This window comes from Nuphar pumila, chromosome 6 (genome assembly GCF_984573655.1).
Source record: "Nuphar pumila chromosome 6, dmNupPumi1.hap1.1, whole genome shotgun sequence".
Classification (NCBI taxonomy): Eukaryota; Viridiplantae; Streptophyta; class Magnoliopsida; order Nymphaeales; family Nymphaeaceae; genus Nuphar; species Nuphar pumila.
The window spans coordinates 126,980,247-127,004,923 of NC_143254.1; the positions used below are offsets into that span (position 1 = coordinate 126,980,247).

Consider the following 24,677-nt stretch of genomic DNA (forward strand, 5'->3'; position numbering starts at 1 on the left):
CAGGCAGGTGCATGAAGCGAACACCCTCTTGGAGCAGCAAAACATGCGCCAGGAAAGACAGGAGCACCTTGATTCATTGGCAAATTGAAACAAGGATGGCCATTGTTGGGGATGCTTTTTCTTTCTTGGAGAGTTAATTTCGGCAACCCAGAGTGATTCTAGCCTTTGTTAATGTACCAGGTGATCCAGACTTTCAGGCACGTTTATTCAACTCTCATGAGAATCATTTTCACACAAATGAGAGAATGATTCCCATTGGCTCTGTCATCTTCATGTCAAAACAAACGTGAGAGAACGAGGCTTGAGAAAACTACTCATTTTTTTGCAAACAAGAGGTGTTTTATCATTTGCACCACAATCAGAATCCCCTAGCAATTCTGATTCATACAACTGCGGATCACATTTGATTTGGAAAAAGCATATGTACCTTAAAGACATCAACAGGCCAGGCTTAGAAAATAGGATCATAGGGCAACCAAACAGAAATCTTGCAGGACTGTCTAAGGCTTGCTTCGGCCACGCCAAACCTGGACCAAGACCCAGACCCAACTTGACCCAGCAAACAAACTAATGACCAAGTTAAGTTTAACATAAAAGCCGGATGTCAAACATGGTTGCTTTGTATAAACCAGCAAAATTTGGTCAACACATGTATAAAAGGGCAGGACAAGACTCATACCCAGCATGGTACAAGGCCCATAGTACCGCACCCTGTTTGGAATAGTAGTACAGTGTAATAGAGTTCAAGTTATTTTGTACAAGTCATGAAATGCGGATATATAAAACCCAATCTCTTCAAGGACCGCACAGACAGCAAAATTATCCTTCCTAAGAAGAATGAGAATGAACCTAAAAGACATCTTCAGAATATCAAACCTACTGTTTGCCTATACAAGTACTTATCTTTCTTGTTCTAGTACAACGTCCTAAAAGTAGGAAAAGAACAGTCCTCATAGACGCATAAGAAATGGCATTGGCCTTCTAAAGCAAAGGTATTTCTAGTCCCCTCCCACCTGCCGCTTCCATGAGTCTTCTACAATCAGTTCATCAACTCCCCAATCCTCGTAGCTGCCAACATTTCATACCATTTTAGCAAGTTTAGTCAACCATCTATATAGGACAACTCTTATAAAATAGCAGGTATGGTAGTCCAAAGGTTAACCTTCCATCAGGCAGGTAACGGCGGATTGTGAATGGTATCTTGCGCTCCCGAAGCTCCTTCATAGCAATCTTCACCACACAAACAACAATCAGTATTTGTTTGGTGGCAATATGAAAGAAGCAAAATATTCTCATAAAATTGGAAATTAGCCATTGTGTCAGAATATCTTAAGAAAACATCGGAAATGGTAAGTGCTGCAAAAATACAATACTAACCCAACAACAATATTTGACTTCCATTGAGGAAGACTAGTTTGTATCATTAATGCATTTACTTTTGGGAGCTCATGCTGGAAAGCTCAACGGGTGCTTTTGACAATAGGCCTTAGACAAATCATACATAACACTGCATCAAAAAAGTCCAATAGAATCTACAAATTAAGCTAGTTTTCAAGAGAACACTCGCTGTCCACAGCACCTCTAATGGATCTGTTTCACCATTCAACTCTACCATGACAGGAGCGTTCATACTGCACAACAAATGTAGAGCCTTAAAAAAAAGAACAGATGTAGAGCCTTCAAATAAAACTTTCATCGACAAAAAATGTTTTATGAATGAATTATATACAAGATGAACATAAACCTGATTTGCAGGGCACGTGTACCCAAGATCCGGGCACGCTCATACTTTGTCATGTACTTTGATGTCTTCCGAGGTCGCTCAACTGGTTCCTCTTCTTTTGTTTCTGTTTCAGTTCCAACAAAAGTATCTTGAATCTCATCATTGTTCTCTACTTCCTCTTCAGCTCCTTCCTGTATATAGGTTCATACTTCATACACATTTTATTCATTCCAGTCAAATGAAGGATATTACAGCCAATTAGTCAATGCTTCATGCTCCTTACCTCAAGCTCAGGCTCTGGAGGCTCTTCCTCATATCTGCAACAACCATGTGGTTAGGACAAGAAAACAAATATGACAGACAAAAGGGCAAAAGAACTCACTATAAACACACAATGTAGTTAAAAGCTGCTTGAGCGCATTTCTCCAGAATCAGGACTAAGACAAAGTTCCCACTAGTTGTTTTTAGCTTTTAGTTATTCCCTGTCTGGCACAGAAATCTAAATGCGCGTTGGAAGTGTGAAAATGATATGAAAAATGTGGATAGGAAAGAAAAAGAGAACTTTTTGATGGTTCTAGATGAGAGAATTTCTGATATGAAAATCTTTTTTAAACTGCTCTCTTTTTTTGGGAAAAAAAACTGTCTTTGCTTTTCATATTGAAAATTTCTCCATTTCAAGACAGAAACAATTTTCACATAAAAAATTTCATATTAATTTGTTCTCACGCCCTAATCCATTTTGTGGATAGGCTACCGACGCTGTGAGTTCCTCCTTGACCTGCTGGCTTCTTCCCTGTGGTGCTCCCTTGTTAAGAAGTGTAATATGAGCTTTACTATTCAGTGTGCTACCCAGAGTTGTCAATCGAGGAAGCGGGAGTGAGAAGTGATTTGGGAAGTGAGGCACTTCTAAAATTTTAGGAAGTAGGAAGCATAGGACAACTTAGAAGCGAACCACAAATTGTCTCAGAAGCGAGAAGAAAAGCTAACTAGAAGTGACCTAGGAAGCGAACTAGGATTCGAAGGGGGAACTAAGAAGGAAGCACTAGGATTCGAGTCGAAAGCGAATAGGAATCAAAAGGAAAGCGAAAATGTAATTATATTTTTCTTAATTTATCAAATTATAAGATCTATGTTATATAACTCGAAAACATAACTAAAAAATGGTCATGCAAAAATATAAGTTATATAACTCAGAAACAGTCAACCAGAAATATAACTCAAAAAACAGTCAAACCAAAAATATAAGTTATATAACTCAGAAACAGTCAACTAGAAATATAACACAGAAATAGTCAAACAAATTACATATGAATCACACACACTAAAATATACATAATTATATATAAATGAAACACATAACTGAAACACAAGATTATCAATTATATATATATATATAACTGAAAAACCTAAACTATAGCAAAAACATGAAGACCGAGAGAGAGAGAGAAACAAGAAGAAGAAAAAAAAGGAAAAAAAAGAGAAGAATGACAAAGACAGGAAGAAGAAAAAAAAAGGAAAGGGAACATACAGTGTTATAAAAAACGTGCCTTGAGGCGCAAAAGGTGCGGCCCTCTATGCCTCAAGGCGCAAGCCTGAGGCGCAAAATATTCTTTTTTTTTACAACAAGATTTCTGAGACATAATCAACAAAGTTTTTGTAGGTTAATCTCATATATTTTGCAGTTATTTCAGTTATGTAATAAGTTTCTTAGTATATTACTATATTTTAATTTTTGTTGGTTAATCTCATATATTTTTCAATTATTTTAGTCATGTAATTAGTTTCTTAATATATTTGAACTTTTGTTGGTTAATCTCATATATTTTTCAGTTATGTAATCAGCTTTTTAGTTACTTTTATATGTTAATCTCATATTTTTTAGAATAATTTCATATATTTTAACTTATGTTGGTTAATCTCATATATTTTTCAGTTATTTAAGTTATGTAATCAGTTTCTTAGTATATTTTAACTTTTGTTGGTTAATCTCATATATTTTCCAGTTATGTAATCAGTTTTTAGTTACTTTTATATGTTAATCTCACATTTTTTAGAATAATCTCATATATTTTAATTTTTGTAGGTTAATCTTATATATTCTCCAGTTATGTAATCAATTTCTTAGTATATTTTAACTTTTTTTGGTTAATCTCATATATTTTCCAGTTATGTAATCAATTTTTTAGTTACTTTTATATGTTAATCTCATATTTTTTAGAATAATCTCATATATTTTAACTTTTTTTTGTTAATCTCATGTATTTTCCAGTTATGTAATCGGTTTCTTAGTATATTTTATCTTTTGTTGGTTAATCTCATATATTTTCAGTTATGTAATCATTTTTTTAGTTACTTTTATATGTTAATCACATATTTTTTAGAATAATCTCATATATTTTAACTTTTGTTGGTTAATCTCATGTATTTTCCAGTTATTTCAGTTATGTAATCAGTTTCTTAGTATATTTTAACTTTTTTTGGTTAATCTCATATATTTTCCAGTTATATAATCAGTTTTTAGTTACTTTTATATGTTAATCTCATATTTTTTAGTACTTATTTGAGATTTTCTATTTCTTATCGGTTGTTATTTCATCAATAAAGCATTTTTTTATTTATTTGTATTTTTAGATATTTTTTATAATTTTTTTAAAGTTTTCAAAAAAAAATTTGAGGCTTACGCTTTACGCCTTGCTTCGGTTTTTGGTGGAGCGCCTTGCTACGCCTCAACGCTTTCCACAACACTGCTCAAAATGATTCAAATAAGACTTTTGTTCAATGATCCATTACTTGAACTTGATTAAGGCAATTTAAGTAACCTCTTACTTCACCTCTATGGGAGGTTACAAGTATCATAGAATTTCCCACAAGTTCTGGTGGAAGAAAATCAATCAGTTTCAAATGAAATTTAAATTAGTAAATGATTTCGGATAAAATAATTAGATCTTGTTGGGTCAAGTTATTTGTGGATCTCATGATCCATATCAAAAGCTAATAACTACTTAACCCTTAGTACTAACCAATAATTTGATTAATTATATCATTTGGCCAATTCAATTGTAACTCCTTGGGTTAGATTTGAAATAGGCAAGGAAGAGCGAGAATAATAAAAAAGAATGTTCTTTCTTTTTTGTATCCTTATTTTGGTTTGTGTTTCAAAAATAAATAATAACTGGTGATGAATATGAATTGGGAACAATAATTAATATAATATAGAAGAAAATAGAAGAAGAAGATTTGATTTGAGTTTATTAATATTATTATGGAACGTACTTCTAAAATATGATAGTACATGTTCTTGTTCCAAAACTTTTCAAAATGATTTGAATGCAAAATGTCACACCTCCTGAAGACCAACCACAACCATCACCTCTTGCTTTGCAGATCCCTATATAACATGACAAAGGATCACACCTCTTTAAATTGGTTTTTTTATGACAAGGAATCTCCTAGCTAAAGGAAGGTGAAGGATCCAGTTATCTTGTCGCTAAAAGAGCCGATAAACTAGACCAAATAGTTCATCCAAAATCAATTTAGTACAACACATATGTGTGAACGAGGAAACCCCATTTGGGCTACTAAAAACCAACCTAAACTAATCAGCCATCATTTTCCCCAAATGCAATTGATTTTAAGAACATATATTCGCACCCAGAAACCACAAAACCATCCAAATAGACCACGAAATCTTCATCCAATTGTTAAAAGAAAAGGAAAGGAGAAACAAAAATATCATTTATGAAACAGAGAGACAAAACGAACGCTCAAATGAATTCCACAACCTCACCGTATTTTGAAATCCCTCGATCATTCAAAAAACCAAACCCCAATACGCATGGTATCAGTACAAAATCCACCAAGAAAACCATCATAGTGAAAACCATATAAGAAAAAAACAAATTTATTCATGCATGCCCTACAAAATTGCAACCAACAAAGTGAGAAGAAAACGATGAAAAGAACATACAGCAAAATTTCGCAGGATTTGGCAGAAAACGATCAGAAGAAATAATCTACCAAGATGTGGTGGGGTATAAAAAATCCTAAGAAAGTAGAGGAAAATTACCCTCTATCCATGTCGTTGTAGTCTTCGTCTGCCATTTTCGGATGGAAATCTCTCTCTCTCTCTCTCTCTCTCTCTCTCTCTCTCTCTCTCTCGCGCGCGCGCGCCCGCGCCCAAAAGGATGAAGAAAGCCGAACGAGGAGGGTCTGCAAATGCACTAAATATATGGCTGTCACGAGAGTACCCTTGGGTACGAGATAATTACCAAATGCTGTCAAAATCGGTTTCTGAATCGAATCGGTTTTCTAAAAAACCTGAACGACTCGAATTCGAATCGTTTTAAATTTAACTAGCGATTTTTAAAATTCAATATCAGAAATAAAAAAATTACTCGAAGAAACCACCCAGGTGCATAGACTTAGCCGCTCGATCTTAGCCTACATTACTACGGTCTCTGTTCATGTCAGGTGCAATATGATTGCACAAATATTTATGCAATCATATTGCACTTGATCTTTTCATGGTGACACTCATGGGATTTGAACCTACACTGTCTGTCAAACAGTCTAGGCCTCATCCCACTACCCCAAATCCCTTGGGTTTAGTTTTTAAGCATAGTAACACATCTCGTCCTTGGAAAAAACTTGGCGAGGGAGGGTATTTTCAGAAAAATATCTGCACAAAAAATATAAAACATATACATAATCTAAACGTATGTTTAGAATGCAATTTTTTGCATGATATTAGCACATTAAAAATGCGATATTTTCAAAATAAGCAATATTTTACAGTATCACATTTTTAACAGCAAAATAATAGCTATTGAGTAGATCACGTTTAATTAGCCATATTTCACAAGGTGAGCCACGCTTTTGACTTTGTTTTTAAGTGTAAAATCTATGACTCAAATGGATCTTAACCTTATCAATCCAAATCCAGTGAAAGAGCTTCGGGTCCGTTTACTGTAATAAAGATCCGGCTGAAGGTGCATTTCTAATAGACGTTAAAATGCTTGTCACACGAATAGGCCTGTCAACAGGTCAAGTATCCGAACCATTTGGTTATCTCAAATCTAACCAGATAACTCATAGTCGGGTTTGGATTTAGACAGTTGCTAGGTCAAATATGATAGCGCTCATATCCAACCACATTCATTATTTTATGTTTCCATACCCATTTATTTTATTTTTATTTTTATTTTTACTCAAAGAAACCTCCCCAGGCATAAAGACCTAACCCTGCTGGCTCAGCCTGCCATCTCTGTCCATGTCGGCGTAAAGCTCTGAGGGCTTATCTTTCAACCAAGGTTGTTAAATGCGATGAGGCGAAGCGAGGCGTTGAGCCTGCGCTTCGCCTCTGAGGCGTACGCCTCTCACAACTGGTATGAAAGTGAAGTGGTGGGAGGGGAGGTAGGGAGCGGCGGAGGAGCAGTTGGCCGGCACGTGGCGGTGGATCCACCGGCACTTGGGGTTAGCACAGCCGACGAATCGGGCGGAGGAGGAAGACTTGGGGATGAAGGAGGGGATTTTGGAGGTTGATGAGGGGCAATTTGCGCATCACAGCACGCCTCAGTACCTTGAGCGTGTGCCTTGCCTCTGAGGCGGACGCTTCAGGTACTGAGGCGTACGCCTCTCACAACACTGCTTTCAACCACACTCGCCAAGCTTTGGCTTATGCAGGAGGATGACGCCCATGGGATTTGAACCTAGACTCACTGTCAAACATTCTAGGCCCCATCCTATTAGGACAAACCCCTTGGGTCTTCCCATACCCATTATTAATTACTGAGAAGTGTATTTTTTGATGACAAGGAACCCTCGCTGGGTAACTTAATGAGCTTGCCCCCTTATGAGGTAAACCTCAGGTGAGGTCACCAACACTCGAGCTTTTACTGAACCCACCAGTTAAAGGCACCCACACACCCAGTGGGAGTCGAACCTGAGACGAATTAATTACTGGAAAGTGTAATATGCACATTTTTTTACATCAATGCCAAATAATAGCTCGTTGGCATAGTGGGCTATCCAGTGAAAGAGTATCGGGTCCGTTTACTATGATGATATGGCTGAAAGTGCATTTCTAATAGACGTTAAAATGCTTGTCACACGAATAGGGCTGTCAACAGGTCAAGCATCTGATCCATTTGGTTATCCCAAATCTAACCAGATAACCCATAGTCGGATTTGGATTTAAACATTTGCTGGGTCAAATAAGAGACCACTCATATCCAACCACATTCATTATTTTATGTTCCCATACCCATTTATTAATTATTGAGAAGTGTATCTTTTAATGACAAGGAACCCTCAAACCAAACCGGGTCACTTAATGGGCCTGCCTCAAAGTTGTCAGGAAGGGAGACCAAAACAAGAAACGTGTTGTATAAAAGAATAAGAAACTATACATTCTAAAGTTCATGTGAACGTTAAGGCTCTAGTTATTCTATAAAAAAATGTGATTTTTTGGATGCTTAAATATTTACAAAAATTATGAGCCATTGATTTTCAAGCCTTAAAAGATATTTCTTATACATCATAATAGGATTATCCAAGAGTCTATTTCTATAAAACCAAACATCTCGATCACATTGGTATAGTGAAACTTAAGAAAAAAATAAAATGAAAAACCCATAAAAATCTCAATTCATACTCCACCAATTTTCAGTTATTGTGTGTGCGGAACAAAAGTGCAAATGCTCACAATAAGTTTACATAAACTTTACTTATTACTAATATTATGATAAATAGTAAAAACTAATATTTTTTTATAAAATATATGATTATAACTAAAAAATTAATTAAATTTTTGAATAACATATATATCTTGATTTTTCATTGAAAAAAATTATTTAAGAAAAACTGGCAAAAAATATACAGAAACATATTTCCCATATAAAGTAAATAGGTTTCCCGTGTCATGTGAAACAAGTTTCTCACTCTATGGGAAACGGGTTTTCCGGTTTTTAGAACTTTTTCATAAGTTTTGGAAACTGATGGTTTCCGGTTTCAAAAAAGGTTTCTCAGAAAACAAGTTTTCCACATGTAAGCAGTAACCCTGGCCTGTCCTCCTTGTGCAGTAAACCTCAAGTGGGGTTGCCAGCATGCAAGCCCTCACGGAACCCACACCGGCAGACCCAATGGAAGTCGAACCTGAGACGAATTACTGGAAAAGTGTAATAAGCACAAATTTGACATCAATGCCAAATAACAGCTCGTTGGCATAGTAGCTATCCAATATCACAAAGATTCGGGTACCACCTGACACGACACAAGACTTGAGTTTGACATGCAAGATTGAAATTCTTTTGCAAAATAAGATATTGCATCTTGGTTTTTTAAACAACCTATTTTTTTAGTATAATATGTTTTTATTTATGTATTATTAAAAATATTAAATTAATATTCATATGTTTCAAAGTCTTGATAGCGTGTCTTAGTGTCCGATTCATGTCACCCATGACAATTTTAAATCACGTGTCATTGTGACATAAAAGTTAGGAAATGAGAGGGCACGGTTGCGCGACAATACTGATTTTTTTATGAATGGTAGCCTATTGTACTCGGTTTGATCGGATATCCAACTCGGATCATAGAACTTTTACTGGATACGGAAGTCCTTACATGCTATTCATATCCAGATTCGAACCTTCAGATTTAAATACGCCCCAAAGGGGTTTGGCCTAGTGGGATGGGGCCTAGGCAGCTAGGCAGGCAGTCTAGGTTCAAATCTCATGGGTGTCACCTTTTACACAAGTTGAAGCGTGGTGACTCCCTGAAGGCAAGGGGTAAGCTCAGAAAGTTTTATGCTGCCAGGACAGTGACCATAAGTACTGCAGGCAGAGCCAATGCGGCTAGGTCTCTGATCTTGGGAGTGGTTTCTCCGTGTAAACAAAAAAATAATAAATTCTCAAAGTCAGCCATTTTTTTGGGGGTTTTAATGGTTTATGCCATACCTAAGAATTTGGATAAGGGTCAGACAAGGACCTGGCCCTAGACCCGATGAGTTGACAGCCTCACATCCACTTTTTGAGCCCAAAAGGGCAAAACTCTTTTTGCTAAGTATGAGCTTAGGATCAAGCCCGAGCCTAGCCTATCACAAGTAGGGCTGGTAAACAAAACTAAAGGGTGTCCAAGCCCAGTTTGTTCTTGTGGCAAGCGGAGTCGAATTCGAGCTAGTTTGTTTAAAAAAAAGAAATAGGTTTTCGGAAACTGAAAATATTAGAATTTGAACTCTAAACTTACTAGCCAAACTCAAACAGGCTCATTTATAAAATAAATATATTTGGTTCAAATTTGTAGGCAATAAAATTTGAACTTTTAACATATTGCTGCCAAAGGCTTTAACCATCTGCACTATAGATATATAATAAATATAAACTATATTTAGCACCGTATGAGACAAGCCAAGCCTAACATGAGCACTTGTTGCTTGTGTTCAGCTTGCCGATTTCACTAGTTTTAATGAGCTCTTTATGCACAACCCTAATCACAAGCTTGAACGAGTTGACCGGATCATTTGGAAATGAATTATTTTTCAAAGGAGGACCAAAAAGAAAATATTCTCTTAAAATTATTTGAATTTTATCTTGGAAAAATGAGTGTAGTGTACAAAATTGACATGTTGCCTGAAATGCCTGGAAACTTTTTAAATTTGTCTGCTGTCAAAAATCATAAATATTGCTATTTTTAGGACTATTTTCGCTTTTGCACCTATAGTTTTAGGTGCAAATTTCTTCTATTTGTGAATTTCTTTCGTCTCCACTGGAAACGCCTTTGCCATGCATATTTATATTAATTTAGTAAATTTTTTATGCGAGGTAACTTAAATATTTGTGAGGTTTCTCGGTTCGAGTTTAAAAGAAATTTTGCAGTTTTTTTATGTGCATTTTTTATTTTTTTATGCGAAGTAACTCAAGTATTTGCGATATTTGCTATGTTTCTTGGTTCAAGTTTAAAACAAAATTCATAGGTTTTTATGCGAATTTATAATTTTTTTATATGAAACAATTAAGGTATTTGCGATGTTTGGAGGTTCAAGTTTAAAAGAAGGTTCACTCTCACTTATTTTATGTAAATTTCATAAATTTTTTATGCGAGATAACTCAACTATTTGCAAGGTTTGAAGGTTTGAGTTTAAAAGAAAGTTCTCTCACATTTATTTTATGTGAATTTTATAAATTATTTATGCGAGGTAACACAAGTATTTGCGAGATTTGTCGGTTCAAGTTAAAAAATAAATTTATAGATTTTTTATACAATATTATTATATTTTTTATGTGAGGTAACTTAAGAGAAGAACCCAAGCCATTCCCTTATGATAAGAAAGAATGTGCTACAAACCCTTTCCTACGAACTTTGCAAATACTTGAGTTACCTCACATAAAAAATTTATGAAATTCACATAAAATAAGTACAAGCGAACTTTCTTTTAAACTCGAACCTCCAAACATCGCAAATACTTGAGTTATTTCGTATAAAAAATCTATGAAATTTCTTTTAAACTCGAATCGAGAAACATAGCAAATATTACAAATACCTGAGTTACTTCGCATGAAAAATTCCTAAATTTGCATAAAATATCTACGAAATTTCTTTTAAAATCAAACTAAAAAACATAGGAAATATAACAAATACCAGAGTTACTTCGCATAAAAAATTTAAAAATGCACATAAAAAACTATGATTTTTTTTAAACTCAAACAAAGAAACCTTGCAAATAGTTGTATTATCTCACATAAAAATTTACTAAATTCACATAAAATATGTGTGAATAAGGCATTTTCGGTGGACACCGAGAAAATTCACATATGGAGGAAATTCGTACCGAAACTGATAGGTGTAAGGCTAAAATGGTCTTAAAAATAATAGTATTTACAATTTTAGAAAGCAGACAAACTTAAAAGGTTTCAAGCCATTTCAGGAAATGTGTCATTTTTGTCGTACACTAAGATCATTTTTTATTTTATCTTTTTTTTTTTTCAAACTACTCATTTTCATAGGAAATTGGATGACAAACATACCTTGATAGTTTTCATCATTGTGGGTGCATATTACTAGAATTACTTGTGCCATTTTACAACATTTTCTAATGTTTTAGTATTCCTTTTCATTTTGGGAAAATTCTATTAAGAGCCAACCTTTTGCCCATAATTTTGAAAATAAGAGTCACTTTCTTGAATTTTCTCAAATATGCCACAAGTTTCCTGAAAATAGACCAGTAGGAACATCATGTTAAACTGATATCTCTAAATTTCTTGATAGGGTAATTGTAGGTCTATGTTTGTTAGTTTGTTGAAAACTAGAAATTCAGGAACTTGTGACCTGTTTTCTATTAGGGGAAAAAGTTTGGCACCTAAATGAAATTGTTTTCTTTTTTTATTAAAAAAAAGATCGTATTGTACAACAAAAATGATGTATTTCCAAAAATGCTCTATAATTTATCAAATTCGCCAAATGGACATTCTCACAGATTCTCAATTTTTTTCTCGATGCTTTTACCTCTCTCAAGTGTGAATCGTATCAAGTTGCATATTATACTTATCTATTTCATATGATGACCGATAATGTCCCACATGTCATTCCTCCGGCCTTTATTGTCGTCTTACCATCAATGTCAATTAAGAAAGCAGGGCGACCTAAAGTGAAGAGACAAAAAATAGAATACAAGGAGGTGGTGTCATACAAGTGCAGTGTATGTTACGAGTTTGGCCACAATAGGCGAAAACACAATTAGAAAGAAATGTATGAGTATTTGATGCATTTAAAGAGTTGTCTATGACATGCTTCTTTGTAGTTTACATAATGTTTTTTCAATATTGTGTTTCTTTTGTTCAAGTACTCATTTGGTTTAATGTTATGTCACATTTTTTTTTCCAGTATGGATTGGTTACAATATTTACGCAGAATGATCAACCACTATTGTGCAATACATTCCTAATTCATCAAACTGGTGATTACTTTTGTACATATTTGTTAAATCACTTTGTACATGTTTGTTCATTTTGATACACGAATGTTGCAAGTATGTCATTTTGTATATGCAATACTTGAGATTAGGCAAACCAGAAAATGAAGGTTTAGCTTGCGGCAGTGAAAATGAAGAGTCTAAGATGGATGATACACTTGCGCTTGTGGATGAAAATTGATGAAGGCGACTATTGCGCTTGCGGCAATGAAAGCTGATGAAGAATCTTATCATATATGCATTTGTTTATGAGTGAATTGTGTATATAAAGTAATGAAGTTTTTTTATTCTTGTTTTTTGAGGAGAATGAATTATGTATATAACAAGGAATAAAGTTGTTTGATTTTTTTTATAATAGGCAATTGATTTAATTATGATAATGAATTGTATAAATAATAGAGAGTGAAGTTGTTTGATCTTGTTTTTTGTTTGATATGCGTTTTTGATGTGTTGTTTATGTAAAGGTACATGTGAATTTCATAATTGGTGACTTTACGCATTAAGAAGAAATTTTATAAGGTACATGTGAATCTTGATTCATTCTTTTTAAATCATAAATGAATTTCATAAAGTACATGTGAATTTCAATTCATTTTTTTTGAATCAAAAAAGAATTTCACAAGGTACATGCTTCTTAATAGCATCACACTAGCATTGCAAATTTTTTTTTCTTACGAAATTTCTTATTCGTCTCTACCATTCATATGAGGGGGCCAAAATTCAGGTTTTGCAAAAATAAGACATCCAGAAGCAAAAAAGGGGTTGAAAAATGAAGCGTCATTCTTTCACATAATGAAGTCGCTCATACATTACATTTATTTCATTCTTTCACAAAATGAAGATTCTTAAACATTGCATTCATTACATTCTTTAACAAAATGAAGATTCTCATACATTGCATTTATTATATTCTTTCATAAAGCAAAGTCGCTTATACATTGCATTCATTTCATTCTTTCACAAAATGAAGTCACTAATACATTGCATTCATGTCATTCTTTTATAAGAATGTTGCTACTTCTCAGAGCCTATTTGATGAGGGAGAAAACAAAGATACATTGACTTTTGATTGATCGAACGCTGACTGTGAGATACATAAACGTTGTGTTGATGAAGAGAAAACACATCTATCCATTTATCACAGTTAGATAGAGCAAATGCCCACCATTGATTCTATATACCATAAGATGCACTTATTGAAAAAACTCACAATTCGTTAAAGCGGATGCCTCAAGAATATTGCATATTCTTTCCATACCATGTGATCGAATACTGATTGTGAGATACGTCGACTTTGTGTTGATGGGGAGATACATCATCATCATTCTTGTTCTCTATGACGAGAATGAGTTGCAGATTTTATTTCTTATCTCACTCATACCATAAGATGCCCTTACTAGAAAAAAACTCATCATCGATGATTTTTAGCAGATAAAACATCATCGATCTTCTCACTATCGATTCTTGGCCCTAGTAAAATGACCATAATTTCTCATTGGTTGGAGACTACCAAAAACCTAATTTTTGAAAAACAATAGCTTTGTTGTTATACTATACTTGTACGAACCTTTAAAAATATTTTGAAATTTCGCAATACTTTATGTGATAATTGTTCATGATTTCACAATTATTAGATTTTCGCAAATTTTATGATTTTCACAAGTTATGTGAAACTCGTGATGGATTTTGTAAAAAAAATGGAATTTCATAATCTTTTTTTGAAAATCACAACCTCAGATGTGATTCTGTTGACGAGATTGTCCATTTGATGGATTTGGTAAATTGTGGGGCATTTTTTGGAAACACATTATTTTTTCCATATAGTACGATCATTTTTCGTTATTTGTTTGTATATTAAGGGAAATGAAAACCTACAAAACACAAAACCTACAAAATGAAACATGATACTATATTTTCATGAATTTATGTTTTTTTTTTAATTCTGACTGTACATATATGAACTATATGCTTGTTTTTATCAATGTTGTCAATATTGATATCGTCCCTGAATCGTTGGGCCACCGATTCAGTTGTATCGGCCAATACCCGATACTCAGCTAAATTGTCGTGTATCTATCAATAAATAATAAAAAATATTAGGTGTCAACCATAGCATGACACATGTTAAAACCATTAAAATTATTAAAATAATAATAATAAAATTTATTTTTAGTATTTTTTGGCATTTATTTAAAAATATCTGATTTAGGGTAAAGCGTATCGAAATTCTGCCAATATGATGCTTATCGCCGATCGATACACACCGATACTGCTAACATTGATTTTTATAGGAATCACTTCTTGGAACATTTGATTTGGATGTATGGATAGGTTTTTATTAGATTTTAAAAATAAACAACTTATAATTTTCATAAATTTTTTAGGCTCCAAATACCATTTTTTCCATCCAAAATGCATGATCATGATATGTTGTGTTTGTCGATAATCAATTGTGTTGAACAAATCTATGGGGTTCGAAAATCCACTATCATGTTTGATTTAGTAGGTTTTGTATTTTGTAGTTTTCCATTTCCATCTTAAAATGTTGTCTTTGTCTTTCAAAATCATGGCAATGACTATAAATTTCGCTTCAAATCTCCCAGCTGCAAGTGGTGTGGTCATTCCTTAATTTGCCAAAGGATATCGGGTTTGATTTAATTCAGCGACTAATCACAGTCGGACATGGCTGCAATGGATCGGGTATGGTCAGATATCCGATCTGAGTATGACATGTTTTTTTTTTCAGATTTGGGTCTAAATGTGCATTTTGAATCAGATTAGGATCTGTAAATCGGATCATTTTCAGATTCTGGTAGATTCGGATTTGCATTTTTAAGTCAGATATGGAATTGATCTGAATCAAAGTTCGACCAAATTGCAATTTTACATGTAATAATTTGTTTTTGTTCTGTTTTTTTCAGACCCATTACCACATGTATTTCGGATTCAACTTTACCTCATTGGATCTACATTTCCAATTCTAATTTGAATCCAGATCCAGCCCAAATCCAACTCTTTTCACCCGTACAACCTATCAAAAGGGCAAAAGAAAAAAAAGCTAAAACAAATCTAAAGAATAATTATAATTTCATTTGGAATCCCAATTTTTAAACTTTACCTAGTTGGATCTCTCTCTTGGATCTGGATCCGAATTTGGATCTACTATTTACATTTTAAATTCTAATTTGAATCCAAATCCAACCCGTTTTCACCCCTACACCCTGACAATCAAAAGGCATGCAAAAAAAAAAATTTAAATCTAAGCAATAATCATAATTTCATTTCCTAATGTGGTTAAAATTTTCCCCAGATACTGTAGTACAAGGAACCACATGGATGAAATGTTTGCCATTTGCTACTTCCTTTGCAAATGCTTGTATGGAATGATTTGTCTAAAACAGACTGGAGCAAAAATACTAGCGTGGTAAAGTTCAGTGTTTCTCTCTAATTCATAGGAAATATGTGCCGGTTTACGGCCCCTTTTCTTTTATGATGAGAAACCTCACCGCGAGAAAAATCCCAAGTGAAGCCCCACGACATGTGCTGGTTTGATCAGGCGTCTTCAACCCAATGCCTTCACGTACCCGTGGTAACAGCGGCGGAGCCAGGGGTGGGTGGTCGCCCACCCTTGAATTAAAAACTCAACTCGGTGCCCAACCCCGAGTCTACTGCGACTAAGCCGAGTCAGGAGTAAGGATTTCAAAAAATTAGGGAATGAGGTTTTCCATTTTATTTTCACTGTTTCATTTGTGCTGCTGCTTCACCCATGCTCACCCCTGGCTCTGCCACTGGTGCCGACGTAAAAAAGCATCACCGCCATCACGCAAGACCGCCTGTTGAAGGCTCAAAAGCAGGTCAGTATCTCTCTCTCTTTTCCTTCTTCCCTGCGTGGTTGTTGTTGTTGATGTTGGCTGTTGCGGCATCGTCCTTCTCATATGTGCGGCCGACTTGCTCCCTTCCTTTGTGGGTGTCGTCTCTTCCCCAAACTCATTCTTCCAATGGAAAGGTGCTTGCTTTTACAAGAACCACGCTTGGATGGAATTCAACAATCGAAGCGGCAGCCAGTGGAGATGGAATCCATATTAAGGTGTACTCATCATTTCTGTTTTCCATCTTTCTTTCTTTTTCTCTCTTTTTTTGCTCTCTTAGAGGTTTCGTGTTTTTTTTTATACTTCTTGGGTTTGTCTTTTCGGTTATCCTAAAAAGATTCATGATTTTGGTTTTCGATAGAACTGGTATTTCTGGGCCTAAAGATTGGTTCTTTTAAGATCTTTTTGGAGTACCAATTAAATTCGTGGCAGGGCCATCTTGTTTTTTGTTGCTTTACGACGTAAATTTAATTGGAAATTTATGTTTTTTTTCTGAGATTTTATGAGGTTATTAAGAGGGAAATCATCTCTTCGTGTTTTTTTTTCCTTGAGGACAATAAAAAAATAAAGCAAAAAGAATTGGGCTTATCCCCCCATTCATGATTGTCCTTCAAATTGTCCCCAAGATCCGAAGTCTGCCCACCCAACCAAAAAACTTCTGGCTCCGCCACTGCGTCATGTTCAATGTTTCTCTCTAATTCATAGGAAAATGCCACTTGATCCCCAATGACATGGGAAATATGTGCCGGTTTACGCCCCCTTGAGTCTTTTTCCACCGTGAGGAAACCCCAAGTGGAGTCCCACGACATACCCTTGTACTTGCTAGCAGGGTTTGATCCGGCATCTTCAACTCAATGCCTCCCGTGGTAAAAGTTCAATGTTTCTCTCTAATTCATAGGAAAATGCCACTTGATCCCCCAATGATGACATCGGAAATATGTGCGGGTTTATGGCCCCTTGAGTCTTTTTCTTTTATGATGAGGAACCCTCCTCACCGCGAGGAAAACCCCAAGTGCTTGCTTGCTAGCAGGGTTTGATCTGGCGTCTTCAACTCAATGCCTTCACACCCACCACGCTGGCCACGTAGCCATTTTATCTGTAGCTGGCGCTCTGCATGGTGGTGGGCGGGCCCTGCCTGACAGCCATCCATCCTGGCATTTTTTTGAGATGGATGGGTGTGGTGTTCATCTAGAGAAATGGCAATAAACACGCTAGCTAACGATAAAATGGCTTTTTCTTTTTCTTTTTTTTTGATAGATAGCCAAGAAACACGCTAGCTAACGATAAAATGGCTTTTTCTTTTTTTTTTGTTAGATAGCAAGCAGACTAAAATTTGTCACAGAAAAAGCTCGGGGAAAAGGGGACACCATAAAACCAGAGTACAACATAGGAAAACAACACCATTCAATCTTCTTTGAGGTCGTCGTCAATTGCACAATGAAACAAATTGTTTCCAAGACAAATCAACATTACACACTTCAAACTTCATAATGCCCCCATCTTCAGAGTTGGCCAAAAAATATATCCTTATGAAGAGAAAAAAAAACCAAAAAATGCCTTCCAAATAAAAATCAGATTTGTAGAAATAGAACAGCCACCAACCTGGAAACTACAAAAAAACTGCAGAGAGAGAGAGAGAGAGAGTTGCAAAATTCCCACAGAATAGTGTCAAGATGGCACTCCAATGCCCTTCCACAAATAATTCATTCTTCTTCATCAGGAAAGCGCAGGTGTTTTCCTTTTGGAGTCGGTAGGCCCTTCAAATGCAGCACATTAGGAGAAGAAGAACCCGCCACTGTAACCTCCTCTTCTATCTCATCATCACTGTTGTAAATGAATCTAGTGTGCTTTCCTTCGAACCGAGGAAGCCCCTCTCTCTCCTGCACACATATCTTACTCAGCCCCCTGCATAACTCATCACATAAATCATCAACAATCTCCCCATTGCTGTCCTTGTAGTCTTCATCATCTTTGTCTTCATCTTCTTCCTTCAAGTCATCGTCGTCTTCCTCATCTGCCTTTCTAGAACGCAGCGAGCTTACGTTTACGTGAACAGGCCATTCAGAATCATCATCATCTGTACTAGTCTTTTCTTGAATGCAGCTCTCTTGGTAAGACAAGGAGGGGGTAGAATCAACAGCTGCTGATTTTTCAGGTGAATCGAACGTTAAGGCTCTAGTTATTGGGCTCTCACTTGGCTTCACGTTATCCACATTCAGGCCACCAAATACCTTTAGCGGTAAAACCCAAAAATTACTTCAGAATTACGTTACCCCAATACCAAAAGAGCAGGAAAAAATGACAAAAAATGCAAGTCCCAGAACACAGAGCCAACGACCAAGAACAATCACCAAAGCGTTGAACATATGCTCCAAGTAAATAAAAAATTGCAAGGAAGAATCCCAAAAAGGTTACTAATAAGAAGAATTCTAGTTCTCAACTCCTAATTCATAAATCCTCAACTTTAAGATTGCATAAAATCAATAGAAAACAAAATAATTTTAAGAACTACATTACATAAATTTAAACCCCAATACCAAAAAAAGGGGAAAGTGAGCAAAATACAAGTCCAGAAACCAAGAACAATCACCAAAATGTTGAATAAAAAGCTCCAAGTAAATGAACAAAATGCAAGGAAAAATATCCAAAAAAGGTTACTAATAAGAACAATTCTAGCTCTTAAATCATAAAAGCCCCAAATCCCTAAACCATAAATCCCCAATCTTAAGAGAATATAAAATTAATAGAAAACAAAATAGTTTTCAGAACTACAGTAAATATGAGAACACAACCTAAATTGTTAAACACAGATCCTGGTAATGGATCAGATGCCAAGACAAGAAGATGAAGATTGCCAGAAAACAATTCCAATGGAAGAACAAATGCCAAGACAGATCCTAGCAAGAAAACAGATGCCAAGAAACAAATCGTACCCGAAGAAATATTACATAAAATCCTAATAATATGAATATGAATACAAGTATTAGGCAAGAGATGGAGAAAACTGCATTCAAGAATATATATATATTCTTGAATGGAAACCCAGAAACCAAAATTTTAAACCCCAATCAAGAATCAAACAGAGCAGGGAAAGATTACCTCAGGAATCTGAAACTCAGAAGCGATCAAAGAAAGACCCATCATTTCTCCATTCTGCAAGGACTTGTTCTCCAATGTCGGATTCTCGAAGATCTCGGGGGTGTTCACAGGCGTCGGCGCCAACAATTCCGCCGGCGAAATCAGCCCCTTCCCGGCCAAGCAGAGTTTCTGCTGATGCCGGTCGAGCTTAGGAAACTCGGATTCTTCCTCGACCCTCTGCAACAGGGATTTCACTTGGCACCGGAGAAGCGTCTCGCCTGAGCAGGGCGTGTTGACGGGGCCGACTCTGGGGATCGTCTTACTTTTCGATGCCGGCGTCTTGCTTTCATTGGCACCGGTCGTGACTCCGACGATGGGCGAATCGTTGGTGATGTCAAGAAGGGCCAGCCGATCGGCTCTGTGGCTTCTTGATCTCGAGCATCCACCATCTCCCTTGGTGAATTTCGACGAGCTATTCATCAGAGCCGCAGTCTGAGATCTTGTCATGCGTCTTGCAGAAGATGGAGTCTCCATTGAACGCTCTGAGAGAGAGAGAGAGAGGAATAGGAGAGGAAGTGCTTAGTAGATGAGAGAATAGGACGCGGATGCCTGTTATTAAAGAGAGAAGGGAACGTTCAAGGTGTTTTGGGTTCTATTTTGTCGAATTAACGGCTATATGACCGTTATGGTAGGGCATGATTTATTTTATTATTTTTTTAAAAAAATTGCCAAAATTTAGCCGTTGCAAATGTTATTGTCCAGATTGCCCTTGTTCACTAGAGAATGGGTCTGCCGGTGCTTGGCTCGGCCTGGTTTGGCCCATGGGGCCTATGGGTCTGACTCACTATTGCTTAGAAGGTAAGACTCGGTTGGAGGTACACTCTGATTTTCTTGTTCTGATCTTTTGTAAAGCAAATGGTATTGGTTGGTTGATAGGGGTGGACATCAGGCCAGCCCCACTCAAACCATGACCTACTAAATCCCAACTCTAGGGACTTTAGTAAGGGTGTTTGGAAGTGGGAAAGTAGTAGGAAAAGTAAAGGTAAGAAAGAAAATATTATAACTTTTTCATCCGTTTCAAACATGAGAAAATTTTTAAAAGAAAGTTTTTCTAAAAAGTCCATGCCATGCAGATAATATCTGTAAGGTTAAATTCATGAAAATTTGCTTTTGGCGGATTGCTTACTAGTAGGAAAAACTAAACAAATGAAAAAAAATAGAAAAAAAACTCATTTGTACAAAATGGCGACCTGACCAAATGTTGCCCCTTAAGAATAATGATTTCATAAGCACTTTAATTTATGAGAATTTATATTAAAGTTTGTTAACATATAATTTTGTTAAAGAATGATATCTGACCCAAATAAAAAAATGAATTTGTTGAAAGCTTTCACCTGTTTATACCATACTGTTCTAATTCTATATATGAACTCATTGGCCCATACCATCTGTAATTTCAGTCATTCCTAGATTCGAATATGAACAGAAATCAAATCAGCCATTCCTAGATTCAAATATGAACAAAAATCAAAATTTGGCTAAGGTTTGGCTCCAACTTTTACACCAGATTAAAAAAATAGTATACTTAAAACTCCATCAGTTTATATCTGATCGGATTTATACTCAAACCCATTAACAGTTACATATCCAAAATTCACGCATACCCAAATCTAATCTGGAATCAGATTGAATGGGTTATGGATGTAATGTTCAACCCATTTCAGAAAAAACTGACCCAAACTCAACCCAAAACGACCCAATTGCTCCATTACTTTTCGATTTGGGACTATTTACCCTCTTGAGTTTCTTTGCAAATAACTGATAAATTGTAAAAATAAGGGTGTTTAAAATGCAAAAATAGTAAGCTTAGGTGTCTCCTTGCAAATAACTGATAAATTGGGCAGCTTTTTGCAACCAATTCTTATCATATACTTAATTTGGTTCTCTAACTACAATAAACTTTTTGTCTATACTCCCAATTGACTACTCATTTTTAGAAGAACAAATCAATGAGATTACTAGAGTAGGTAAGAACAAATCAATGAGAGTACTAGAGTAGGTTTTTTATGACTAATAAGACTAGCTCCTAAGCAGTTTATATCAATGTTGTGTCAGTACGTATCTTATCGTCAGAAAATCAATACGATACTAACCTGAATTGGCTATTTTTAATAAATATAAAAATAACTTAAACTTAAAATTATTTTTTTAATATTATTCCAATGGCTTTAACATGTGTCACATTCTGATTGACATGTAATATTTTTTATTATTTTTTAATATTTTAAATTATTTAAGTACAATTTAAGGTGAAATTGAAAATTTGAATCATATTTTTCAGTAAAATTCAAATTTTAAACATAGAGAAATTAATTAAAATAAATAATTTAGATGCCTAAACTTTGAAAATAAACTAACAAAATTTAGTTAGGTGTGAATTTACTTAAATTACATTCATTAAAATTTATGTGAATTTTGATTTAATTCAGAAAGTATTTTAATTTAATTTAGAATGAATTTAGCTTGAATTTCATGGAATGGATTTCAAAAATTAACTAAAATTTATAAAATGGTAGGAGTCTATAGGTGGGCCCTCCCATCCTATGTGGCATCCTAATTTAAAATTTAAATTGATTTAAAATAAAAAAAACTTGAAATTTAAGTTAAAAACCAAAGTTTCAAAAAATCAAAGAAAAGGGTTAAAAAGTCAAAACTTTTCAAAATTTAAAAAATGAGCCCCATAGGGGGTGTCACTTTTGGAAGACACTAGAAGGGGTCCAGCAAGAGCTGGACCCATGAGGGAAAGAATGAAAGAAAGAGAAGAAAGGAGAAAAAAAAAAGAAACGTCAACTTGCTTGCTTGGCATGCATGTTGAATATTATGGAAAGGGGGCCAACCCATGGGGGTCGACCACCCTTTCTTATTCTTTTAAGTATTAATATAATATGTATATACTATGTAATATATGTAAGGTGTATTATACAGTGCTTAAGCTATGTTTTAAAAAAATAAATATCTCAAGAAAAAAAAACTACATTTGAAAAGGGCAAGTAACATCACATAGATTTAGATTTTTTTTAAAATTAGATCAAGGACTAGGATTTATCCCAACCCTTGAACTAATTCAAGAGATCTATAAAACCATGAAGGGGCTCAAGCCCCCCCTCCATTTTGCTTCCTTGAGATTTCTTTTAGAATTTCTCTCTCACCCAAATCCCCTTCTTTTTTTCTGCTTTTTCTCTCATTTTCTCACCCAAACCCTATAGCTTTTTCTCTTAAGCCTACAAGAGAGGCCTCCATGTGATCTAGGAGGGCATAAGAAGCATCACCTAAACGTCGTGGTGTGCATAGATTGATCAGATCGTGCGCAAAGACCCATTATTTTTCATAAGAATAGATCCTAAACAAACCCTCCCATACGTGGGTTTGTCTTAGGGCTATCGAAAGATGGAAAAAGAAGGGTTTTGAGAGAAAACTCCTTTTAAAAATATGTTTTGCTTAAAAATTGGTTTCTCAAAAAACAAATCTGTAAATTTTAAAAATACACTAATTATGCTATGATTTTCTTAAAAGTATTGATTTAGATTAGTAAAGTAGGTTGTTTTAGACATTTTGTAAAAAAATGGTGAATTTCTATGGTCAAAAGTTTGAGATATCACAATTTTAGTCAAATTGAGTTTTTTAAAAAAGATTTTGGTAATTTAGAGAAATCATGAATTTCGTGACTTAAATCACATATTTTTTTTGTTGTAGCTGGTAGAATATATGCATGTGGATATTCTATAATTTTTGTAGATTTTTCTGAATTTTATTTGCATGTAAATTCCATGATTTATTTTATTAATTATGTATTTTCCTAAATTATTTTTTAAGCAAATAATGCATATGAGTCGGGTCAATTTTTCTAGCCAAACGGTTGAGGAAAAATATGATTTATCTCATTTAGAGTAGATCAGACTTAATTGTGTAATTAAAATTATATATAAAAAATACAGGTATACGGATTCAGGTGACCTGGTTTGGGCCTACCCGAATGCATAGACCCAAAATTGCAGTTTTTTAACCATACATCCGGCCAATAAAATGCTCATAACTCTCTCATCCTGAGGAGTTTTGATGAGTGGTTGATTGCGTTGGAAAGCTAACAAAATTTTTTACTTTCACTGAAAATGTTAGCTTTTCTTATGGTCTAAGCACAGTTTTGCAATAGTTGAAATATAGTATAACATATATATAGTAAAACGTTTGTAACTCCTTCATACAGAGGAATATTTATGAACAGTTTGCGCCTACAGAAAGCTGACAAAATTTTATATGATCTGTGAAAATTTTAATTTTGTTCACTGATTATAAAATTTTTTGTGAACTCTGTAACGATCAGACAAAGTTGAGAGTTTCATAATTTGGAGTTGGTCTAAGAGTCCAACTCTGATTCATGCAAAGTTATCTATGTTTCATGAAATTTTTCATATGATTTGCATGCATAATGTGTTTCCATATACATGTCTAATTTGTACAGTGCAAAATGTGCCTATATTATGTCATGAATGGAAATTTTAATAACTCAATATGTTGCATAAAAGGGAGTTAAGCATTAATTAATGGACCAAAGGGTCCAATATGCAAAGTATGATGTTAAATCCCAAATATTAGTTGTTGCTGTATATTTGAACATGTTATGATAACAATGATGATGTTGATAAGGATGATGTTGATGTTACAATTATGTGAATGCATGTAAGACATGTTTCTTTATCGTATTATTCATGTACATACATATGTGTTAGCTAAAACATGAAATATATAAATTTTTTATTTATGCATATGCATATGTTTATCTCTAAAAGCATAAATAAATTAATGCTTTACTGCTTTGCAAGTGCATCCATTGCCCTATATGAGGCTGAATCCTTTTGATGGATTCAAGTATGATTTCATATAAAACATCAAGTAATCAAGTAAAACAATGAAACATCGCAAATAAAAGATATTTGCTGGGAGAGTGGCAAGTGATACAAAACTTCATGGGTCATGTAAGTTT

At 34.8% G+C, this 24,677-nt stretch overlaps 2 protein-coding genes across 3 annotated transcripts; both read right to left on the reverse strand.

The window, feature by feature from the left end:
• Positions 1-701: 701 nt before the first annotated feature.
• Positions 702-5,892, reverse strand: LOC149836119 (DNA-directed RNA polymerases II, IV and V subunit 6A-like). Of its 2 annotated transcripts, XM_090010793.1 has the most exons (6): positions 5,790-5,892; positions 2,007-2,040; positions 1,745-1,914; positions 1,580-1,631; positions 1,163-1,230; positions 702-1,068 (listed from the first exon to the last, which is right to left on the reverse strand). In XM_090010793.1, exons 1-6 carry the CDS (start codon positions 5,822-5,824, stop codon positions 999-1,001), a joined length of 429 nt encoding a protein of 142 aa, XP_089866919.1. In that variant the 5' UTR covers positions 5,825-5,892; the 3' UTR covers positions 702-998. The 2 variants fall into 2 exon arrangements, 1 of the variants encoding a protein (XP_089866919.1); XR_016432677.1 differs by lacking the exon at positions 702-1,068 and having other exon boundaries at positions 1,165-1,230; positions 1,378-1,631.
• Positions 5,893-18,261: 12,369 nt separating this feature from the next.
• Positions 18,262-20,170, reverse strand: LOC149836120 (uncharacterized). The gene is made up of 2 exons (XM_090009706.1): positions 19,658-20,170; positions 18,262-18,789 (listed from the first exon to the last, which is right to left on the reverse strand). Exons 1-2 carry the CDS (start codon positions 20,168-20,170, stop codon positions 18,262-18,264), a joined length of 1,041 nt encoding a protein of 346 aa, XP_089865832.1.
• Positions 20,171-24,677: the final 4,507 nt, after the last annotated feature.

Bases quoted from the DNA above. Each gene is read 5' to 3' on its own strand.
- LOC149836120 (XM_090009706.1), bottom strand. From the start codon at position 20,170: ATGGAGACTCCATCTTCTGCAAGACGCATGACAAGATCTCAGACTGCG. The intron at 18,790-19,657 runs GTAATCTTTCCC...TTACCGCTAAAG, and splicing joins CTGAGTTTCAGATTCCTGAG to GTATTTGGTGGCCTGAATGT.
- LOC149836119 (XM_090010793.1), bottom strand. From the start codon at position 5,824: ATGGCAGACGAAGACTACAACGACATGGATAGAGG. The intron at 2,041-5,789 runs GTAATTTTCCTC...TGGTTGTTGCAG, and splicing joins TACAACGACATGGATAGAGG to ATATGAGGAAGAGCCTCCAG. The intron at 1,069-1,162 runs GTTAACCTTTGG...AAATGTTGGCAG, and splicing joins CGTTACCTGCCTGATGGAAG to CTACGAGGATTGGGGAGTTG.